Raw genomic sequence first — 21193 nt, 5'->3', positions numbered from 1 at the left:
ATTTATTTATTCATTAAATGTTAAATTAAATTATGTATTTGTTAAGTAAATTATGAGGTAAGTGTTGTTATGGAATTGAATGATAATTGAAATGGTTGTTAAATAAATTTTAGTATTGGGTTATGATTGAATTGTTGAATTGAAAGAGAATTTGGGATTTAAAGTGAAGTTGAATTGAATGAGAAATATCTATTAGTATTGAATTGTATTTTGATTGGTGAATGGAAAGTGTATTTAATTTTGAAAGTGGATTTTTGAAATGAAAGTGAAATTGTGATTTAAGTGGAATTTATGTGAATATTGATTGAAATAGAGAAAGTGAATTAAATACCCTATTAACTAGTCGGGCTAAGTCGGATATAGTTGGCATGCCATAGGATTTGAAGTGTTTAGGGATACTTCAACCTTGAGTCGATGAGACACTGGGTGCCACTATTTTACTTCGGATAGATTCGATGAGATACTGGGTACCACTTTACTTTGGCTAGGCCAATGAGACACTGGGTGTCAACTTTATTTCGAACTATCAGATGAGGCACTGGACGCCATTTTGGTGTGTTTGGTTGGATCCGTATATCTGCCAAAGTTCGGGTTTGTTAATAGGGTGAAAACCTAAAATGAGAAATTTAAATAAATTAGATTGAACGTATTATTTAAAATAATGAAAGAAATGAGAAAGTTAAATTGTGGATTGAAATTGAGATTGAAAATGGAAGGCATGAACTAAATGTTGATGTAGTGAAGAAAATTGAAGTCTATGATGTTTGATTGAAACTGATAAATAGTTGAAATTGTGTTACTATTATTAACGAATGAAGTTTAAGAATGAGTTAATATTTGAGAAAATTCATTTGTTACATGTTTAATATTTATATTTCATTATTGTTATTATAGTTTGAATTATTGTTATTATAGTTTGAATTATAGTAATACCACTGAGTATGTCTATACTCAGCATACGGTTATTTTCTGTGCGCAGGTCAGTAGGAGTCAAAATCTGGTCCAGCATCTGAACCAATCCCGATCTCAGCAACCTTGGTGATGTATATTTTATTTTGGTATATGTGGCATGTACCTAGTTTGTATTTTGAATTAATGTGGTTTTGGATTGTAAGGATAATATGTAATGATTTAAATTGGTAAATGAACGATTAAATATTTGAAATGGTATAAATATGACATTATGTTTGAATTGATAATTGAATAGAACTTTTAATTTAATTTGAATAATGGTATGAATGATCACATAGTAAATTCTAGTATTAATCTTGGTATGTTTTAGATGTTTACATATATGAATTGAATTGGTTATATCATTGGTATTGGATTGGTTTCGGTTTGAAATTGCAAGGAGGTTAAATGTATATAAAGGAGGTTATATTGAGTTAAAAAAATTTAAAATTTACGAAAATTCTCTGAGCACTTGGATAAGTCCCGATCCACTTCTAATACGTGTTTTGGGCCTCGAGGGTCCATTATAGGGACTTAAGGATTAAATTTATACTTTGTATGTTAATTATTTGTGAGTTATTCGTAATTTGTTCGATATGTCTAGTAATGCTCTGTAACCCTATTCTAGTGACAGTATAAGGTTAGGAGGTGTTATAGTTACTGATTTGATTAGGGTCCTGAATGTGTTACAGACACACCACAGCTCATATGAGCTTCCCAATTTGCAGCATGTATGAGCTTCGAATTTGCAGCTCGTATGAGCTTACCGATTCACAGCTCGTGAGAGCATACCAATTCATAGCTCGCATGAGCATACATGTACATAAATTGACGGCTTACAGTTTAGTACACCTCGTGTGTATTACCTGTGTATCCAGCGATATTTTAAAATGTTTAACGGGCGATGTTCTGTTATGAGACAATATGAGTTTATACGAACTATTACAGGTATATACATGAAATACATAGAAATGATATTGCATGATATATTGAAACATGAAATGGATGATACATGTATATGAAACTTGCTTAGTGGTTATGTTCATCCATGTTTATTGGCTATTATATGTGTTTTACATGGCTAACATGTTGAGGATATGTGTTTAGGCTTTTGGCCAAATTGATTTGGATATGTTTTGTATGCTTACCTTAAATGTGATTAAATGGTAAGTTAATTTTCTTGTTATACGAACTTACTAACCTTAAATGCTTATTTTTTGTTATTTTCTGTGTTTTATAGTAATTCGGAAGCTCGTTCGGGTTGGAAGCTTGTCGGAGCTATTTCACACTATCCATCGGCTCTTTTGGTACTTTCAGTAAATTAATTCCGGTTATAATGGCATATATAGGTTAATTTGGCTAATGTTGGCATATAAGTGTTTTGTTGAGATTAACCACTTAAATGACTTATGTTTGGTATATTTTGATGTATATATATGTGGTCTTATCATATTGATGTTTGTTAGAATGGTATATTTGGTACCATTTGGGATTATGCATATATGTATTTGGTTATTTAGGTAAGTTTGGATACTTGGTTGACATGTTTTTAAGTCATCATTTGAGGTGCCTCAGGGCATATTGGTTGTATGTGGTGATATTTCATGTTTAAGACTTGATTTTGCCTTGTTTTGAATGCCTTATTATGGCTTGTTGATGTGCAAAAATGTTGAGTTAGGTTGGTGTCAAATTGGGTGAGAAATGTGGCTTGGAAATTGACCTATTTTAATCCACATGGGCAGAGACACAAGAGTATGTGACACACGACCAAATGACACGACCGTGTGTCCCCTGTATCTTCTTAAGAATGCAACTCAGTATACTTATATAGCTTAGCACATGGGCGTGTGACTTGGCCATATGACCCAAGTCAGAGAGTTACACGGGCATGGACACGGGCTAAGGCACGGCCGTGCGTCCCTATTTCGAATGCCCACACGGCCTGAGACACGGGCATGACTCCTGACCATGTGAGTCACATGGCCTGGCAACACAATCGTGTGACCTCTACAACTTTGAAAAATTTCAATGTTTTTTGAAAATTTTTTTAAGTATCCATTTAGTCCCAACTTATTTCTAACGCGTATTTTGGGCCCCAAGGGCTCGTATAAAAGACAATATGTTTAATTTTGATTGGTTTCTAACATGAACGTATATGATATGAAATGTTTGTTTATTTGATCTGTAAACTCCGGTAATGCTTCGTAACCCTGTTCCGGCGATGGATATGAGTTAGGAGTGTTATAGTTACATTTTCCTTCTCTTGTTTTCTGTTTCTTCAATGATTATCTTTTTCCCAATAAAGACAAAACTTAAAAAAAAAACACTCTAAACTCCATCAATGGAACTTAAGTCATGATAATGACAAAGAATAATCCATTCACATTAAAAAAAAAACATAAAAACCGTAGTCAAAGAAACCCACAACTATAATTCAAATTTTAGTTAAAAAATGGGTTTATAATGGAAAAAAAAAAGATAAAAGAGCTTGAAGAGAGGAATAGTTGTTAATGCATCCCATTTTAAACCCATTTTTTATCTGAATTTTGAATCTTGGATGTGGAATAGTTGCCAAAAATCAAAATTTGTATGTTCTTCATTTTTCTTTTATATTTCCCTTTTATACCTAATAGTGTATCTGAATTTAGAATTTTGAATGTGGATTTTTTCTTTAATTACGGGTTGTTATATTTTCTTTTTTTGAAAATGTTAAAGGGTTATTTTTTTTGCCATTATAGTGACTTAAGTTCCATTAATGGAGTTCAAAGAAATGTTTTAAAACTTTGTCTATAGTGGGAGAAAAAATGGTAGCCATTGAAGAATGTGAGAAAATAGAAGGGAGAAGAAGAGAAAGAAAATAAAGAAATAAAAAGGGAAAAAAAATTTACTCAGAAAGAAAAAGTACAGGGGCTAATTGTATAATTTAATTTAAAATTTCATCTGAAATGATTACATTAACATGCCATATTAGCTTATTTTACACCTTTAACGACTAAGTGATCATAATATAATAGATCAATAACGTTAGTGGTTATATAATAATTTTTAAAAGTTTATTGATCAGAACAGATTTTTTAGAAAATATAATGACTAAACTTGTAGTTTACCCTTAAATATATAAATTATTATAAATTTAGTCCTCAACTTTTACAGTTTTTTTTATCAATTTGGTTTTTAACTTTTTAGCTAACTTTGGTTATTAACATTTAAAAAAAGAGTAAAATCAATTTTTTAAACAGAAATGTTGACCAAAACATTAACTTTTCATTGATGTTAATGTAACAACCCGCGTGAGAGTCTGTGTGTACTTCATGCTAACATTACACTATTTATCTTACGTCAATAAATAATTTAAAAATTTAAAAAATAAAAAAATTATAAAAAGTTAAAAAAATTAGTATGACGTACACGTGGGTTGTCATATTTAAAAATTTAACGATTTATTGAATATTTTTGTTAAAAATAGTAATTCAACTCTTTTTGAAAGGTTGATTATAAAAATTGATTCTTTTTAAATAGATTAGGGGCAAATTTAGCTAAAAAAGAATTATGGTCAAATAGATAAAATATATAAATATTAAGGATTAAATTTATCATTGTTATTATATAAAAACTAAATTATGAATAGGTTAAAATATCCCATAAGTCCTTATACTCTTCAAAAATTTGGAATTTAGTCCATATACTTCTCTTTTTAGGAATTTCGTCTCTCTACTTTTCATATTTTAAAATTTAGGTCCAACTATTAACCGTGTTAAAATTATTTTGTTAAATTTATGTTAATTACAACACCATTTTTTTAGTTATATAACTACCAAGTGAATATTTTATTTTAAAAATGTCACACCAATAAATTTAATAAAAATTAACAATATTAACATTTGAAACTGAATTTTGAAATCTGAAAAGTAGGACTAAATTCCTAGAAATAAAGTTAAAAGGACTAAATTCTTAATTTATAAAGAGTACAGGGACTTGTGACATATTTTAACCATCTAAATATTACTTAATGTAACGAAGGATCAAATTAGAAAAATCTTGAAATCTCCATAGGAAAAAAGAAAAGTTTTGAAATCTGAAGGTATTTAATTTTAATTAGTAAAACCTTGTTCTAACTCCGCCTTCCCTCTCTGGTTCAAGGTCCGGTTAGGCCAAAAAACAAAAACTGAACCCCCTTTCAACCAGAACCAAACACTCTTTAATCGGCGGCGGGGGTTTAGAAATCAAATCCAAAACCCTAAAAATCTTAAACAAACCCAAATCCAGAATTTTTCCTCAGATTTTCATGTCCCCTCGTTAATCGGACCCGAAGATCGATAAACTAACACCCTAAACCAAAATGGGTCGACCCGAGCCCTGCGTTCTGTTTTCTCAGACTTTTGTTCACACTCACTTGGACGAATACGTCGACGAGGTATCTTGTTTTCTTGGTGTGGATTCTTTCTTTCCTTTTTGGCATTTTATGAAATGGGTTGGCAAGGAATAATTAAATGATATTTTTTTGTGGTAATCCAGGATTTTATTGGAATGTTTCGTTGGTTCTTGGTTTATTGATTGAATGTAGTATTGCATTTTCTTTTATAAGAATTTAATTTATGGGTTTCGGTTGTGTTTTGATTTTGATTTTGATTTCTTGTTTTTCTCAGGTATTGTTTGCTGAACCAGTTGTTATAACTGCGTGTGAGTTCCTTGAACAGAATGCGTCCTCAGCTTCTCAAGCTGTATCGCTTGTTGGGTATGTTAAGCTAGTAAGCTTCGTACAGTTTGTAGGGTTATTTTTCTCATGGGAACTGTTCATGTACATGATAATGTTGGTGTTATAATTTTGTTTTCTTCGCATGATTTTATTGAATTATGGTCATTAGAAGCTAGGGAAGTATGTATACAATTGACATATCCCTCTCCTGAAATATATTATATGTTGTTTTGTTGGTATGATGTAGTTCAGTAGTGGAAGTTTTAATTTGGCACTTATATTGTGTTTCGTTGGAGGGAAAGAACAGCAAAAGAATAGGAATGGTAAGCAGGGGTTAATTGGTGGGAATTGTTCCTCCTTTAGGCGAGTCAAAATAAATTTAAGGAAAATGATTGTTGATTGATGAATTGATTTGAATTGTTTTAATATGTTGAGATGAGACTTCTCCTCTTTCTTTTCTTCCATTTATTGATTGCCAATTCTTTATTTTTCTGCCTTATCCAATTTCTCTCAAGAGTGGCAATGTTTTTCTCTCCCTTTCTTCGTCTAGAAATATTTCTTTCTTCTTGCCTTCCTATCAAATCGGCTTTGAAAAGTCAAACCAAATTCTGCCAAAATTCCTGATGAGCAAAAGCAAGAATGAATCTGGCATACCTTTCATCTACTTCTCTCACTTCTCTTATGAACTTGATGGTGAAGATCATCTACCTTTTTCATTCTTAAAAGCAGCTTCTTTCTTAGTAAATGTTAGAACCAAATTCATCTAATTCACCTCAAGCAACAACAGCTTCTTAAACAGGCGAGGAAGTCGAAGCCTTTTGCACCTGCTTTATCATGGCCTAGATTGAGTGCTTTCAAACCCTTGCATCTTACCATGATTTTTTCATCCAGCTGAGCGAGGAATGTGGAGTTCTGAATTTGTTAATTGACAGATTTGAAATCTGAGACTTTGTTGATTATAAACAGTAATTGGTGCATCACAAATATGTTCTTTTGTATATGGTTTAATTAGTATGATACATTATTATATTAATAACAAATTTCAGCATGTGTTCCATTGTTGGGGTTAGGCGCAAACTAGTAGAAAGGATATACATTATTTTAATTGATGCCATAAATTTGGCTATTGTGCTTCTCAGTTATTGGAATATTGAGGTTTCTGAAAACCTAATTTTCTATGCTGTAATTTATACAGGGCCACTTCACCCCCTTCTTTTGCTTTGGAGGTGTTTGTTCAGAGTGAGGGAGAGACAAGATTTAGGCGCCTCTGTCAGCCTTTTCTATATTCTCATTCTTCATCAAATGTGCTTGAAGTTGAGGTGATTCTACCATTCCTATACCATTGGGATTTATTTGAATTCTAAATTTGAACTTTTTCAGGTTATGTTACCTCACTTTATGCAATGGTTTATGTAAGCCTGCACTTTTATCCATATATATGCATTTATGTACACCTATAGGTTGATTGCTGCATAATAAAATGTTTTAAAAAGACTGAATTAACAAATTTTTTTTTGGGAATTTGCTAGCATTAGCAATTTGATTGATGGGATGTGCAATTAAACAGTTTGTTGAGGCTGCAGAAAACTTTTATCATCTTTAGCATAAGATAGCTCTGCTTATCTTCTCATCTCCCGTTTATGGTTATCTATCCTTTATTTAAAAGTATTTTATGCTTCCTATCTGTCCACCTGGTGTGTCTTTATTTTGAGAAAGCTATATGTGGACACCGAGTTTGTTTAAAATTGTACTGTGATCTTTTGCAGGCAGTTGTAACCAACCATCTAGTTGTAAGAGGTAGCTACCGGAGTTTAAGTTTGGTCATATATGGAAATACAGCAGAGGATTTGGGGCAGTTCAACATTGAATTCGATGATAGCTCTCTAACTAATCTTGTTGGCTCTGCTGACGGAAAGCTTGAAGACCTACCTCTTCCCTTACGTGCGTTTAATCGGACATTTGAGGAATCATTATCTTCTTTAAATGTTTTATCTTTACCAGTAGTCACACTAGATTTGTCAGTAGAGGTTAAGCAATTACTGCAGCAAATGTTGAAAATTTTGGAATTGCCAAACCTTGGTCACGAAGTACATAAAGTTGTTCATACTCTAGCATTAGCGGCTGCTTCATTTGTAACCTTTGACTTAGAATCTAATGCAATCAATCAGAAGCATCTTACATCAGGAAGAAACAAAGATTTTAAGGAGTTGAACCATGGTATAAGTGAGGCCAGAAAAGAGCTGCTTGAGCTCTATGAGACTCTTCAACGTAAATCCACGAACAAGTCCTCTGAATCATTGACAGAATGTATCTTTATGGAGTCTGATGCTGATTTGGCTTCTTCCAAACAGTTGGTGGAAATGCTATCACCATGTTTTCATTTCAATAGGAGCTCCTCTAATTTTGGGCATGGCCAGCTACCGGAGGTGATTGAGATAGAGGCTGTTTTCCTTGTTATTTATATTATATTGCATTCCTTTTTGAATTTAAAGATATAACATTACTTCGGTATGAAATTAATGCTTATCCATATTTCATATGCTAATCTCAATTTACAGAGTAAGAATGTCATCTTGGGGTTGAATGTGGCTCTTTTCTTGTGCTCCACTAAGGAGAGCTGCTTTCACTTTGTCAACTGTGGGGGAATGGATCAGCTTGCATATCTTTTTGATCACCAGACGCAGAACTCGATTACCATTACATTGTTGCTACTTGGAGTTATTGAGCAGGCTACTCGACATTCTGTTGGATGTGAGGGATTTCTTGGTTGGTGGCCTCGTGAGGATGAAAATATCCCTTCTGGCACTAGTGATGGTTACAGTTACTTGCTGAAGTTGTTGCTGCAAAAACCACGACATGATGTTGCTTCTCTAGCAACTTATATCCTTCATCGACTAAGATTTTATGAAGTTATTTCGAGATATGAGGTATGATTATGAAGTTGGTCTTGCCTTTTTGCTTGGGCAGTTGCTTTATATCCAAAACTATCTTAAAGTTCTTTGCTTGTAATTTTATTCTTTACCAGTCCGAAATCTTATCCATACTGGGTGGCCTTTCTGCTACTACTAAAGGGACAAATGCTGCTTCAAACAAGCTCAGAGGTGTTGGATCACTACTTAAAAAGCTTCTGGTCAGTTGTCAATCTTTCAACTGCGTTAATTTTCTTGTTGTTTTCGAAATATTTGGTGGCTGCTCTAAATGTAATTTTGTGATGTTTGTACTCAATGTTAATGCAGCATTTGGTAATTTCACATGGCCCAATTGAAGATCCATCTCCAGTAGCCCATGCAAGCAGATATTTTATTCTTGGTCAAACTGATGGATTAGTATCGTATAACGCAACCAGTGGGTTGATTGCTTCTTCAAATTGTTGCTTCTCAGATTGGGAAATTGACTTGCATTTGCTGGCACTTCTTAAGGTAGGTTGCTCAGTTAGCTCTTATGAACTTTTTGAATGTTCCATATCCATGCTTGTTGCTTTTGCAAATTTGATTTTAGCTTTATAGCAGATGATCTGTTCTGAGACTTGTTTAATCATCTTTTAGAAGTGTTATGATCTAAGGCGTAAATAAACTTTAACACAATCAGTGTCATTTCATCATTATTTTATTTCTTTTAGGATAGATTTGGTACGAAGATGATGAAATGGTTACTATAAGGTTAGAAAGTGGACGATTGTATCTCACCTTATGCTGGTTTTTGCAAGATGAAGAGTAGAATATGATAATTTTTATTGTATGCCATGTTTGTTGCTGATATGATAGAATTATACTGATAGAGAGAGAACACTAAAACTCAATTAAACTGACAAATTACTACACTCATGATCTACTGACCACAAAGGGCACTATCCCCTGGACTAATAAAGACATTGTTGATGAAGGACCAGTGACCTTAGCCATTGGCTTGGGAAGGGGGGTAAACTTCGTCTACGATTTTCCATAAGAATCCCTCTTGGTATCCCTAACTTTTTTTTTCTTTCTTTTCTAGTTACTGTGATGATATATGGAGCGTCTATTATTTTTTGTTTTGTAGGCGTAATGCAACTCTGCAAGAAATCTATTATTTTCCAAATTCTTTTTGGATGAGTTGGTCGGGTGTGATCAAATTATAGTGGTTCTATTATTTATCTCAATATTGTCTCTTTTGAAGCAGGATCGAGGATTTCTTCCTTTATCAGCTGCGCTGTTGTCAACTACTGTTTTGCATTCTGAAGCTGCAGATGTTGTGGACACTTCTTTGGAGATTGTGTCATCCATTGGATCTATAATTCTCTCCCTACTGTTTTGTCGCTCAGGTTTTGTTAATGACTCTGCAGCGAAGATAGCATTGTATTAATAATTCAATTATAGTTGTGATTGATGCTGTGTTACCTCTGTTTCAGGCTTAGTTTTTCTCCTACATCAGCCTGACCTTACTGCTACACTAATTCATGCCCTGAAGGGTGCTGATGCTATGAACAAGGAAGAGTGTGTTCCGCTTCGGTATGCTTCTGTTTTAATATCTAAAGGATTTACTTGCAATCCACAGGAAGTTGGAATCATTGTTGAGACACATTTGAGGGTGGTTAGTTCCTTTTCTTGGTTGATATGAATATTGATAATCTCCCTTTTTTTTTTTTTTGAATTTCACTAAAAATTTTGACTGAATATGAGTTATTTGTGGGTATCTTATTGTAGGTTAATGCCATAGATCGTTTGCTTTCAGCAACTCCACAGTCTGAAGAATTTTTATGGGTATTGTGGGAGCTTTGTGGTCTTGCTAGGTGAATTAGTTGATCTATTTCTTTTACCTTGGAATTGAACATGGGTGGTTCTGACTGAAACTTGTTTTATGTTTGGCAGGTCTGATTGTGGACGCCAAGCTTTATTGGCCATGAGTTTTTTTTCAGAGGTATTGAAAAATGTACTGTATGGTTATATTCTTTACGACGTGCGGAGACTTGGCTTCTATTTGATAACCGACATATGTTCATGTCAATGCCATTATTTTCCCCCTTTTTTGTCAGGTGCTTTCTGTTTTGATTGAAGCTTTGCATTCTGTCAAGGAATCAGAGCCTGTCATCAAGAATAGTGGTACTGTTTATTTTGTGGTTAGGTTAAATTAGTTGAAAGGCTTCTTTTTTAATTGCATAATATAAATGACCTCATATTTGCAACTTTCTGGATATGCAGGTGCTTCACCTCTTAATCTTGCAATTTTACACTCAGCTGCTGAGATTGTTGAAGTCATTGTTACTGATTCAACTGCAACGTCTCTTTCCTCTTGGATTGGACATGCTATGGAACTTCATAAAGCTTTACATTCTTCTTCCCCTGGGTCCAATAGGAAAGATGCTCCTACACGGCTATTGGAGTGGATTGATGCTGGTTTAGTTTATCATAAAAATGGGGCTGTTGGTCTTCTAAGATATGCTGCTGTTTTGGCTTCTGGAGGAGATGCTCACCTTACCTCAACCAACATTCTAGTTTCTGATTTAACAGATGTTGTTGATAATATTGTTGGAGAATCTTCTAATGCTTCTGACATTAATGTGATGGAGAATCTTGGAAGCATTATCTCTATGAAGTCCTTCGAGGGTGTTAACCTCCGTGACTCTTCTATAGCCCAGCTGACAACTGCATTTCGAATTTTGGCATTCATTTCAGAGAATCCAGTATGCAATTTTATACTGTAATGTCTAATTTAAAACTAAATTGGTTTGACTTGTAATGTATAGTTTTTCATTGTAGACTGTTGCTGCTGCTTTGTATGATGAAGGTGCCATCACAGTTATCTATGTGGTTCTTGTCAATTGTAGCTACATGCTTGAGAGGTCCTCAAACAGTTATGGTAAGTTGATATTTATTGTTGTTGACTGGGCTGCTAGTCTGATTTAATTGTACTGTATCTAGGGGTGAGCAATTTTTGGTTACAACTGAATTAGTCAAAGTAACTGAAGCAATTTGGTTAAAATGTTTCTATTCAGTTAAATTCGGGTTAGACTTGGCTCATTTGATTAATTTGGTTGCTTATGGTTTTGTCCGTTTTTAATAAGTTTTATGTTAATCAATTTGACATTTATATATTTACTTTTTCAATAAGCTATAACTCTTCAAAGATAAAGCTCAATGTGTCATTTATATAGCTCAATAAACAGGCTCACCATGTTGTAAGAGCTATTGGTGCCATGCCTCAGTTAAATTCTAGCTAAACTAGTTCAAGAAAATGTAAACTTTAATGTAGGAATTTAGGCTTAAAGCTTTTGATTTGATTTTAGTTAATTTGGTTAACCAACCAAGTTAACTGATACAATTCTGTTATTGGTTAATTCATAAAATTCAGTCAATAAAATATATAACTTTGGTTAATTTGGCTTTTAAAAATTTCTAACTGAATTAACTGATTTCTCACCGGTAATCGCAGCACATAAATGGAAACTGATGTCTCTGTAATTTATATGGTTAAAAGTTAATATGATCTCATTGGGATCTGATTCTGAATTCAATCAGCATTGAAACATTCATCATCTAATAATATGGTAAAGCTTTTGGTTAATGTTTTAACCATTCCCTTAGCTTTTTGGGCTTACTCGTTGTCTCAAACCTCTCTCTCTCTCTCTCTAAAGTGAACCTGAAGCTTTAACGGATCTCAATAGGATCAAGCTTTATTGGGCTCTATTATAGCATGCTTTTGTCCGTATTTTATCACCTGTGATTTGTATTATGTGAATTGCTTGTTAACCCTTTCAAAATTATGTTGTTTTATGCATGTTTGCAATGTCTGTCTTTAACAGATTATCTTGTTGACGAGGGTACCGAATGCAATTCTACATCTGATTTATTGCTGGAACGCAACCGTGAACAGTGCTTAGTTGATCTTTTGATTCCGTCACTTGTATTGCTGATCACACTTTTGCAAAGATTACAGGTTTGTTGCTTGTTTGTCAGACTATATCCTAATGAATCATCTTTTGGTTCAATATGGAAGATAACTTCCTGCAAAAAGCATCATGGAAAGCTTAGTGAATAAATGGTGAGATTGAAGATGCTATGTTCCCACCTTCTTTAGATCGGAATAGTTGCTAGTGGAGGAGGATTTAATTGGTTCTTTCATAAACTTCTGAAGAAGGTTGCTTCCTTTTTGCTCTTTCGAGCATTAATTCTTCCTCCCAATTTAGAAAAGACTGAAGCATTAGTTGTGAAGTTCATTAGATACTGATGCCCCTAACATCAGACTCTTTTTAATAATTAACTGCATTTTTTAGTGTACTTAACCTTTTTTAATTCTTTACCATCTTCCAAATTTGAGAATTGAATTGTCTTGTCCTCTATGTATAGGAAGCTAAGGAACAGCACAAGAATACGAAACTGATGACTGCATTGTTACGATTGCATCGAGAAGTAAGGTAATTAATATTTCCCTATGGAAGCTCTTGCATACCATGCTCATTTATGGAGTTAATGGTGCTAAGCATATTGCTATCTTGCAGCCCAAAGCTTGCAGCTTGTGCAGCTGATTTATCTTCTCCCTATCCTGATTCTGCACTTGGTTTTGAAGCTGTCTGCCATCTTTCTGTGTCAGCTCTTGCTTATTGGCCAGTATATGGTTGGAGTCCTGGCCTCTTCCACACTATTCTTGCCAGTGTTCAAACTACTTCATCACTGGCCTTGGGTCCAAAAGAGACCTGCAGTTTACTTTGTCTTTTGGTATTTCAATTTTTCTTTTCTTTAATACTAATAGCACGCTGGTATCCTTACTCATATCAAGAAATATTTACCTGGTTATTTTTTGTTGTTGCTTATATCGTATCTATGTTGGTAATTATTAAGGAAGTGTTTTTGACCAAGACTGCTTGTTGTTTACCTTTCTCTTTTGTTTTCTATATCCCAACCTGGAAAACAATGAATTCCAAATTCGGATACTGTGCTTACTTTGTTTGCTGCTTTTCTTAATAACACTTTTCTGTCATCAGGAATGGAAGACCCTTCTCTCAACTTAAGAAATGTTTTTGCTCCAATGGGCATTTCCTTAATTGCAGCATTAACTGGTTTCTTTTGCCTTTTGCATTGCAAGAATGATCTATTTCCTGAAGAAAGTATCTGGCGTTGGAAGAATGGAATGCCCTTGTTGAGTGCCCTTAGGTCACTGGCTATAGGGACTTTACTGGGACCTCATAAGGAGAGACAGGTTGATTGGTATCTAGAGTGTGGTCACCTTGAGAAGTTGTTCAACCAATTGACACCACACCTTGACAGAATTGCACAGATTATCCAACATTATGCCATCTCCGTATGTGCTCTTTCATTGGCATGCTACTTTGGTTTTCTTATCATCTGAAATCTTTGATATTGCAGGAATGTCGAAATGGTTGGGGCAGGGTAGTTATTCTATTTTGATAAACTTGCTTTATATCATGTGCCTCTACTAATATATCCCTTTTAAGCAGGCATTGGTAGTCATACAAGACATGCTTCGAGTTTTTATAATTCGCATTGCTTGCCAAAAAGCTGAACAGGCTTCTAAGCTTCTGCGGCCTATATTGTCATGGATACATGATCATAGCTCTGACTTATCATCTTTATCTGACACAGAGGCTTACAAGGTGATAACTGCTAAGTTTTTTTTGCCCAAATTACCTTTTTTTTAAATTTTTTTTTGTGGTTGTTTAGACTGTTATACCTAATAATTTCCTTTTCCCTTGGCAGGTATATAGATGCCTTGATTTTCTCACTAGCTTACTGGAGCATCCATATGCCAAGGTTTTACAATCTGTCTATGGATTTTTTTTCTCCCCCCCCCTCTTGATTTGAAGTTTATTGTGCTCATGGTGCTTCCTATCTCAGGTGCTTTTGGTAGGCGAGGGTTTTCCTCAGATTCTAACAAGAGTGTTGGAGAGTTGTTTTGATGCTACAGATTCAGACGGGAGGCAGGCTTCAGATTGTAGGGATTCTGCTAAATATGGGGTTGCTTTGATTAGTTTGTGCATCCCAGTTTTTAAGTCTATCTCACTACTATGCAGTTCTCGAACATTCTCCCAATATGATGAGAGACATGAAATGTGCGTTGATTACTTGTATTGACATTCTCTGTTTTTTCTATTATATATTTATAATTTATTTGAAATGCAGATTGGACATGATATTTACTGCTTAATGATGGTTTCACTTAAAATCATTGTTGTTACTAGGCATAAATTTGACAGTTTGAGCCCCAAAGATTGTTCGATATTTATAAATCAACTCTTGAAGTTTTGCCAGGTAATTGGAAGACTTGAAAACTTTTAGAGATAGACTACTGAATTCTGTTATCGAGACCTAGTCTAGGATCACAAGATAGCTAATCTTGTAATCGAAATGCGTTTTTTCCCCCACAGGTCCTACCAGTTGGAAAAGAATTAGTGTCTTGCCTTACAGCTTTTAGAGACATGGGTTCTTGCACAGAAGGGTGTAATGCTTTGCTGTCTGCTTTGCTAAATAGCAGCAGTTCTACTCATGATGAACTTGAATCAGAGAGAGGAAATGAAAAGAATGTGAATTTTCATTTCCTTAATGAATCTGAATGGAGAAAATCTCCCCCATTGTTATGTTGCTGGATAAAATTATTGAAGTCCATTGATTCAAAAGATCATTTACCATCTTATACACTTGAAGCTGCTAATGTGTTGTCTTTAGGTACTTTGGGCTTTTGCATGGGTGGGAATAGGTAAGATACACACATCTATCACCGATTTCTTTCATAATGTTTCTGCATTACTTAACATAGACTAGAGGATAGTGGTTAATATTTTTTTGTTGCTAGGGCTTGTCATTTCATTGTTTTAGACCATCTTAAACTTGTTAACATAATCTTATGGCTTAAGTATGTTTTTCAGGAAGATGTGATGTGTTTGTTTTTAAGAGTAGTGGTTTGCCTTTTTTTCATAGGAAAGAGAGAACTCCTGCAAAAACTCTTGGTGATTAAAAGAGAAAGAGTTTTAGAAAAGTCAGCTCCATTTATAGAAGAAAATTGAGAATGATTCAAACATGTTTCACTATTTTCTATAGAGAAAGGAGTACACTGTATTCTTTCTCACAAAATGCTTGTACTGGGATTGGAGAAAAGAAACAGGACTTTTGGGAATCAAAACAGAAAAAGAAAGCTGAAATCTTTTTGAAACCCAAATGCGACCTAGCTTTTTATTTCTGTATTCCCAAAGGCTTTGTGATATGTTAAGCTTGGTTCATGTTTGATCCCATATAATGTCTGCATCTGCATGTTAGTTTATTTGTTAGTCTGCTCATTGGAAGAGTATTAGTCCCTAAATTATGGTGTGCTCTTGTATCAGTTTGAACATGAATTCTGTTGTAGCATTGAAATTCCTCTTTGGGCTTCCTGATGATACGGCTGGGATAGGTGGCTTCCCAGAAGACAACATAAAATATATTCAGGAATTTTCTACCCTGTTAAGTTCAAGGATTGATAATGATGAGGACTATCAAACTTCATCCGATATTCATATCTCCATGCATCAGGTATAACTAAGAATGATTGCATCTTTCGTTTCCCTGACTTGTTTTTAAAACTTGAACTTATCTCTGATGCACAGGTTTCAGAGTCTGTGAAGTCATTGTTGTTACTCTTCCAAAACTTGACTGCTGCTGTTGAGGTGGATGATGCTATTCTCTATGGAGGTCTTTCTTTTCCACAAAACAATGTTCAAGTTCCTTCTGGAATTCAGCACTTTGGACAAGGGCTTGACGGAAAGGCTGATGACAGCCTTTACTCGGGAGGATTTGAAGACAAGTTTTCATGGGAATTGCCTGAAACATTACCTGGTAGATTGTTACAGACAGCTCTTCCTACAAGAAGGAAACTGCAAGCAGCTGACAGTGCAAATAGGAGTGCCAGAGGAGACAACTCTGTGGCTGAGATAACAAATCCAACTGCATTTCAACGGGGATTGGGTCCATCTACAGCCTCTTCTGGTACTACTCGAAGGGATAGCTTTCGACAGCGGAAACCGAATACTAGCAGGCCTCCATCAATGCATGTGGATGATTATGTTGCACGAGAAAGGAGTGTTGATGGTGTTTCTAATTCTAATGTAATAGCTGTTCCGCGAGTAGGATCTTCTGGGGGTAGACCTCCTTCAATTCATGTCGATGAATTTATGGCTAGACAGAGGGAGCGTCAAAATCCTGCTGCATCAGGGACTGAAACTGCCACACAATCTAAGAATGCAGCTCCTATAAATGGCCCAGATAATGAAAAAGTAAACAAGTCTAAGCAGCTTAAGTCTGATCTCGATGACGATCTTCAAGGAATTGATATAGTGTTTGATGGTGAGGAATCTGAAACAGATGATAAGTTGCCATTTCCGCAGCCTGATGATAATCTGCAGCAGCTTGCTCCTGTAATTTTTGAGCAAAGTTCTCCGCAGTCTGTTGTTGAAGAGACTGAAAGTGATGTTAATGGAAGTAGTCAATTTTCTCACATGGCTACACCTTTAGCATCTAATGCTGATGAGAATGCCCAAAGTGAGTTTTCTTCAAGAATGTCAGTTTCACGTCCTGAAATGTCTTTAACTCGAGAACCTAGTGTTTCTTCAGAAAAGAAAATTTTTGAGCAATCTGACGACTCAAAGAATGCTGTTTCAATTAAGAACTCTAGTGGGTTTGATTCTGCATCTGGGACAAATAGTTCAGGATTCTCTGCCCCTATTTATAGTAATACACCTGCAACATCAGTGCAGTTGTCGCTGGATTCAAGAATAACTCCACAAAACTTCTATCCTAAGAGCAGTGCACAGTATGCTGGTAACATTCCTGTGGCGGCTGGATCTCGAGGAATGTATGAGCTGAAAGTTCTGCCAAATCAACCACCTTTACCCCCAATGCCTCCCCCACCAACAATTTTGCCAGTAAGTTCTCTTATTAGTTGTCCTCATTTATTAGTTTTATGCTTGACATAGGCCTCACAACTGACAGCCTTTCTAAATAAGATTTTTGTTTCACTGCTTTAGCTTGATAGTTTACTTACACTTTCTAAATGTTCACTTTCTTTTCTGCAGGTCCAATCAGATTATTTATCTTCAGTTAGTGGCAGTCCTTCCCTGTTGCAATCTTCCATTCCCGTGTCAGATTCCAAGTTTATGAGAACTTCTATGCCTTCGCCTAGTGGAACTACTAGGCCTCCACCACCCCTTCCTTCAACACCGGCTCCATTTGCATCTAGCCCATATAATTTAGCTTCCTTAAATACTTCTGCTTCTCAACCAGCACTGTACAATCAGTCTGGTATGGGGAAAACCGAACTTCCTAAGGGTTCTATTGGACCTACTATTGATGCTCGACTTCCTACTTCAGCTGCTGGCTTGGCTTCATATCCCCCTCCACCATTGATGCAATCTTTAGTTTTTAATAGGCCTCCTTCGATCCCTGTTACACCTTATGGAACCTCTCCTGCACTGCATCAGGGTGAGAACCACCCTCCTGGCATCTTGCAGAACCCCTCAATACCTCAGTCTTCTATGCAAACAATCCATTCTCTTAATCAGCTGCAGAAGCTTCAACGTCCATTGCTGCCAACTCAACATCTTAGGCCATCCATGCAATCATCACAGCAGTTGGAGCAAGTTGTGTCTTCACAAACCCCTGTTCAGATGCAAATACAGTCATTACCGATGATGCATCAAGCTCATATTTCTCCTGTTAATCCTTATTATCAGCCCCAACAGCCTGAATTTTCAGCAGCGCAACAACAGATGCAAGTTGAGCTTGCTCAACAACAAGCACCACCACAAACTGGTGGTACATCACAGCAACAAGATTCTGGAATGTCCTTGCATGAGTACTTCCAGTCTCCAGAAGCTATTCAGGTAAGTCTTGTGCATGTATAACCTCATGAAGAGGGAATGCCATCTGCTTGACATCTTCTGTATCATAATTTTGTCTTTACTTTTCCTAAATGCAGTCTTTGTTGAGAGATCGAGAGAAACTTTGCCAGCTATTGGAGCAGCATCCGAAGTTAATGCAGATGCTTCAGGTTCAGTTTCTACATTAATTCTTGCTTGTCTCAAGGAGATTTAATTATGTAGTAGTAACATCTCTGATCAACAAAGTTTTTAACTTCTAAATTGCTCTGCTGAGGAGCTATTCAACTTGTCCTATATTATATGGCTTGTATCCATATATGTGCATGAAACATTGATGCATGTATACATTAATCTGATTTTATGTTACTCGGACTTGGGTTTGTGTTTGATATGGGTATGCGTCTGTCACCAGTATGTTTAAATTTTTTAAAGCATTTTCATATAGTTGGAGTATTCTTAAAGTTTCATGTCCCTCTAACTCTGAATATGTTGGACATGAGTACTTCTAGGAAAAAATAAGGAGTTGGAGTAACATAGTTATGATATGCTTAAATATTGCTTGCTATTATATTCTAAACATGGTTGCTTCTCATGTTCTCTAACAGGAAAAGTTAGGTCAGCTGTAGCAAAAGATGATAATGGGATTGTACGGGTGCTTTATTCTATTTTCTGTAGCATATTTCAGACATGTAATCATTGATCCAAGACTCTGAAGTACAATTCTTGAGCCTCGGCCTTAGGTCGCCATGTTTCAAGCTTCAAATGCAGTTGCCTGATTAAGCCTGTTGCACTAAATTTTGTATCAGTTTGGACCATATGTACATTATATTCCATTTACTATTACAACTTGCATTTTGTTTTCATTGTTTTATAATCTATTTCATGTGTAGGGGAAAATTTTCCTTCCCTGGTAAGTTCCCTTGTATGATAAGCCGATGTTGATATGTCAACTCCAACTCTGTATATATGCTTTATTGTCTGTTCTATTAAGTAGCAATGGTTTTGGCCGAAAAAAGAAAAAACTCCGCCATGGGTTGACGAGATTCTGTAGTTGCTAAAAGTTGTCTGGGGTTTGAATCCGATATTAGACGTCAACTTTTGACTTGAATCAACACGGTTTTTTTGGCCAGGGTTAGGGTTTGTTTAGAATTGCATCTCAAAGTAGCATTTCATGCTGAGCCATGTTTTTTTTTTTATTCATAAGCAATTTTAAACAATCCACTTTTCAAGTTAAATCAAATTTTCAAATTGGGATTTAAACTAATCAATTATGCATAAACTTCAGCTTTTGAAATTTTCAAAACCCCACATTTAGGCTTCAGGCTTTGTGGTTTTCCTGAAATCCCTCATTTCCCGGTTTACGATTTTTTTTATGAGCAGTGAGATTTTCCTCTTTTAGGTATAAATTTTTCTTTTTTGGATTAGTAAGATTGGTTTTAGTGAGATTAAAAATGATGGTGGTGTATGAGATTGACTTTGGTGAGATGAAAAATAATGGTGGTAGTAAAATTAGTTATTGTAGCAGTGAGATTGATTATGGTAGCAATGAGAGTAAAAATAGCATTTTGTTTAGATTAAAATTTAGTTGTAGCGGTGAGGTGAAAATAGAAAATGACTATTAAAGACATTAATATGAAATTTTGATATGGTGATGAATTATTTTTACATATATATTTAAAATTTTCAAAAATTATATTCTATTATTTTATATTTATAATAAATATTATTTAAAAAAAATAACAATATAGATTTGTCATAATTATACTAAACGTAAACATATAAAAAACACAAACAATATAATAGTAAAACAAAAATATAATATATTATAAAAACAAAAACATAATATATATTATGTAATGCATAAATCATAAACGTATGCATAAAAAAGGGCACCCTAAAGGCTACACCTCAGAGGATTTGCTTAAGTGTGTCTGTAGTGAAGTCTTAGGCTTCAAGTTAATGTAATTAATTATTCATGCTTGTTAAGGAGAATTGTACGTGAGAAGTGTAGAACTGGTAGAAAGTACATAAGAAGTGTAGAACTGGTAGAAAGTTAAATTGTAGTTCTATTTTGAAACCTGTTGTGAATAAAAGACATATTTAATTGGTAAATTCGAATTAATCATGGTGTACTTAAAGTTGTGAATAGAATAAGCTATATTTTTAATTAAGCAACTTAGATTATTTAGAAATACTTGGTACCTAGACTCGGCGATCGGGTCGAGTAATGGGTGTTACAAACTTACTATGTCATGATTCATAATATGTGAAACATGTATGTTCTGGAATATTGATTACTCTATTTGTAGTGCCCCAAATCCAACCGGGATGGTCCGACTCGAATTCGGAACGTCACATTAGTCACTTATGTGACTACATCATAAACCACCATTCACACCACAACATTTTCACACATAATTAGAAATTAAATCGTTTAGGATAATCATACAAATCCTATAAATCTCGCTTATCTAACAAATTATTCAAAAGTCATTCAAGGGCAAAATCGTTATTTTGCATTCATCATATGAATCACTCATAAATAACAATTTTAAAAATAAATTTCAAATCTATAGTTATGTTAAAAACAATATTCAAAGAATCAATTTAAACTAATCAATAATCCTCGATTAATTTTAAAAAAATAAAGTTTTTAGGGACCAAATCGTAAAAACAACAACAAATTGTATGAAGTAACCATTTTACAAAAT

General features: G+C 34.7%; 1 protein-coding gene across 2 annotated transcripts; it reads left to right on the top strand.

The window, feature by feature from the left end:
* Window positions 1-5055: 5055 nt before the first annotated feature.
* Window positions 5056-19396, top strand: LOC107948598 (protein virilizer homolog). 2 transcript variants are annotated; one of them, XM_016883212.2, is made up of 28 exons: window positions 5056-5365; window positions 5598-5686; window positions 6843-6966; window positions 7414-8073; window positions 8206-8574; window positions 8673-8777; window positions 8884-9066; window positions 9803-9944; window positions 10032-10213; window positions 10327-10412; window positions 10492-10540; window positions 10656-10722; window positions 10822-11303; window positions 11380-11479; window positions 12423-12556; window positions 12967-13034; window positions 13119-13335; window positions 13703-13918; window positions 14076-14231; window positions 14335-14388; window positions 14473-14687; window positions 14817-14886; window positions 15003-15331; window positions 15954-16140; window positions 16215-17528; window positions 17679-18485; window positions 18581-18652; window positions 19088-19396. In XM_016883212.2, the coding sequence occupies exons 1-28, from the start codon at window positions 5291-5293 to the stop codon at window positions 19106-19108; spliced, it is 6573 nt and encodes a 2190-aa protein (XP_016738701.2). In that variant the 5' UTR covers window positions 5056-5290; the 3' UTR covers window positions 19109-19396. The 2 variants fall into 2 exon arrangements, with proteins under 2 accessions (XP_016738701.2, XP_040966929.1); XM_041110995.1 differs by having other exon boundaries at window positions 9800-9944.
* The last annotated feature ends 1797 nt before the right edge of the window (window positions 19397-21193 follow it).

The sequence above is a fragment of the Gossypium hirsutum genome, chromosome A04 (genome assembly GCF_007990345.1).
Source record: "Gossypium hirsutum isolate 1008001.06 chromosome A04, Gossypium_hirsutum_v2.1, whole genome shotgun sequence".
Taxonomy (NCBI): Eukaryota; Viridiplantae; Streptophyta; class Magnoliopsida; order Malvales; family Malvaceae; genus Gossypium; species Gossypium hirsutum.
Note: the sequence above shows the minus strand (reverse complement) of the source record. Positions and strands in the feature narration are given on the sequence as shown.

What these genes read in the sequence shown, in the direction of transcription:
- LOC107948598 (XM_041110995.1), top strand. Translation starts at nt 5,291, where the DNA reads ATGGGTCGACCCGAGCCCTGCGTTCTGTTTTCTCAGACTTTTGTTCAC. An exon ending in AAGTTATTTCGAGATATGAG is followed by an intron (nt 8,575 to 8,672) that starts GTATGATTATGA and finishes ATTCTTTACCAG; the next exon opens with TCCGAAATCTTATCCATACT. An exon ending in TGGAGCATCCATATGCCAAG is followed by an intron (nt 14,389 to 14,472) that starts GTTTTACAATCT and finishes TTCCTATCTCAG; the next exon opens with GTGCTTTTGGTAGGCGAGGG.